Source organism: Poecilia reticulata, linkage group LG8 (assembly GCF_000633615.1).
Source record: "Poecilia reticulata strain Guanapo linkage group LG8, Guppy_female_1.0+MT, whole genome shotgun sequence".
In the NCBI taxonomy this organism is placed as follows: Eukaryota; Metazoa; Chordata; class Actinopteri; order Cyprinodontiformes; family Poeciliidae; genus Poecilia; species Poecilia reticulata.
This window is the reverse complement of record NC_024338.1, coordinates 27,562,653-27,564,761: the sequence shown is the minus strand read 5'-3', so window position 1 is coordinate 27,564,761 and position 2,109 is coordinate 27,562,653. Positions and strand designations below refer to the sequence as shown.

The window sequence follows — 2,109 nt, the reverse complement described above, 5'->3', positions numbered from 1 at the left end:
TCCGGGAAATGATGGACACTCAGGATGTCCGACACATTCTGGGTCTAACTTCACTTTAAAAACGAGCCTTGATTAGCGCTTTAGCGTTAGCAGAACTAAAGCAGAACTAGATTCTATATTCTGCAATGTAACATGCAGAGAACGAATAACCACAGAAAGTTGAGTGGAAGGAAAAAGTGCAGCAGCAGCAGGAGAACAGCTGCCTTTAGAGGATCCTCAAGCAGAATCCATTCCAGAACCTGGAGGAGCTTCACAACATCTCGACCCAGACGGGTTCTGAACCAGAACCACAAGCTGGTCCAGTGACCCTGGTGGTTCTGGGCTTCATGGGCCCGAAACCGGACCAGACCCAAGGAGGAAGATGAAATTGGAACCAACAATGAAGACTGCCCCGGACCTACAGAACCTCAGCAGAACCTGGTCTGGGTTCTGGAGCCCAGAACTGAGACATTTCTGTTAAAATCTCTTTTTTTCATTAGTTTCTGGGACATTCTGGGTTTTCTGTGATCCAGAACCATCAGAACCATCAGAACCACAGAACATAAAGGCTGAATAATAATGCATGTCTGGATTCTCCAAACCGGACCGGTTCTGTTCAGCTGTTGGTTCTGTTTATCCCATCATGCATAGGAGGCTCTGTTGGTTTTCATGATCCTCCATCAGAACCGCACCAGATCAGATCGGATCGGACCAGACTGCGGTTCTGGACCCGGTTCTGGATCCAGTTTGGACCAGAACCCGGTCCGGTTCTGGACCCGGTTCGGTTCTTGACCCAGCAGAGCTGCAGCAATGGCACCGCCCCATGCTGGTTCTGGTTGAGACGGGTCAGAACAGAGCCTGATGTCTGGGCCGGTTCGGTTCTGCTGCAGGTGTCTGCCTCAGTGGGTGTGGGTCTTGGCTCCGCCCCCTCACCTGAAGCCCCGCCCACCGCGGCTCTATAAAAGGCTGGCCGCCCCGCCGCTCCTCACTTCTCTCCTCTCCTCTCCTGAGAAGACAGACCGACTCTTCATCTTCATCATGGCCACCATGATGTACTCCTCCTCCTCCTCCTCCTCCCGGGGCTCCATGGGCGGAGGCCTGGCCCGCTCCTCCCTCGGCGGCGGCCTCAGCTCCTTCAGCATGGCCGGGGGCGCCGGCGGCAGCGGCAGCATCAGCAGCAGGGTCTCCCGGGCCAGCCGGAGCTTCTCCGCCGGCGGGGGCGGCGGCAGCGCGGCCTTCGGCTTCGGCGGGGGAGCCGGTTCCGGGTTCGGTGGGGGTGCAGGTGGCGGGTTCGGAGGGGGCGCGGGGTTCGGTGCAGGTGGCGGTGCCGGGTTCGGAGGAGGTGAAGACAGCATCATCGGCAACGAGAAGTTCACCATGCAGAACCTGAACGACCGGCTGGCCTCCTACCTGGCCAAGGTGGCGGCGCTGGAGAAGGCCAACGCGGAGCTGGAGCTCAAGATCCGGGAGTTCGCAGAGAGCAAGGTGGGCCCGTCCAAACGGGACTACAGCCCCTTCTACGTCACCATCGCAGACCTGCAGGCCAAGGTGAGTCTGCACCAACCCGAGAACACCCGAGAACATCCGAGAACACCCGACAGGACCCGAAACCACAACTTCAGAAAAATTATGACGGCGGCAATAATCTGCTGAAATGAGGAAATCTGAACATATTTATTAAAGATTTAACCTTTAATAAAAGGTTTAAGCTTTAATAAAATATTCTCCAGATGATTAAAAAGTTTTAAAATGAGAAACTTTTCGTTCCGATGAGAATATTAACCCAGCAGCTCCATTTAAGATGATGCATCGATAACAACAATGATAATAACTATAATGATAATAAATGGGGCTGCACAGTGGCTCAGCTGGTAACACTGTTGCCTTGGGTTCGATTCCCGGTCTTTCTGCATGGAGTCTCCATGTTCTCCCTGCATGGTGGGTTTTCTCCAGGTACTCCGGTTTCCTCCCACAATCCAGAAACATGACTGTCAGGTTAATCGGTCTGTCTAAATTGCCCCTGTGAGTGTGTGTGTGTGTGTGTGTGTGTGCGTGCGTGTGTGTGTGTGTGTGTGTGTGTGTGTGTGTGTGTGTGTGTGTGTGTGTGTGTGTGTGTGTTGCCCTGTCCAG

At 54.1% G+C, this 2,109-nt stretch overlaps 1 protein-coding gene across 1 annotated transcript in view; it reads left to right on the top strand.

Annotated features, from left to right (window-relative positions):
• Positions 1 to 825: 825 nt before the first annotated feature.
• LOC103469451 (keratin, type I cytoskeletal 13) overlaps positions 826 to 2,109 on the top strand; it is a 5,193-nt gene continuing 3,909 nt past the window's right edge. The window contains exon 1 of the mRNA XM_017306427.1: positions 826 to 1,558. Coding sequence (XP_017161916.1) covers positions 841 to 1,558 — 718 coding nt within the window. The 5' untranslated portion in view covers positions 826 to 840. The remainder of the gene's footprint in view (positions 1,559 to 2,109) is intronic.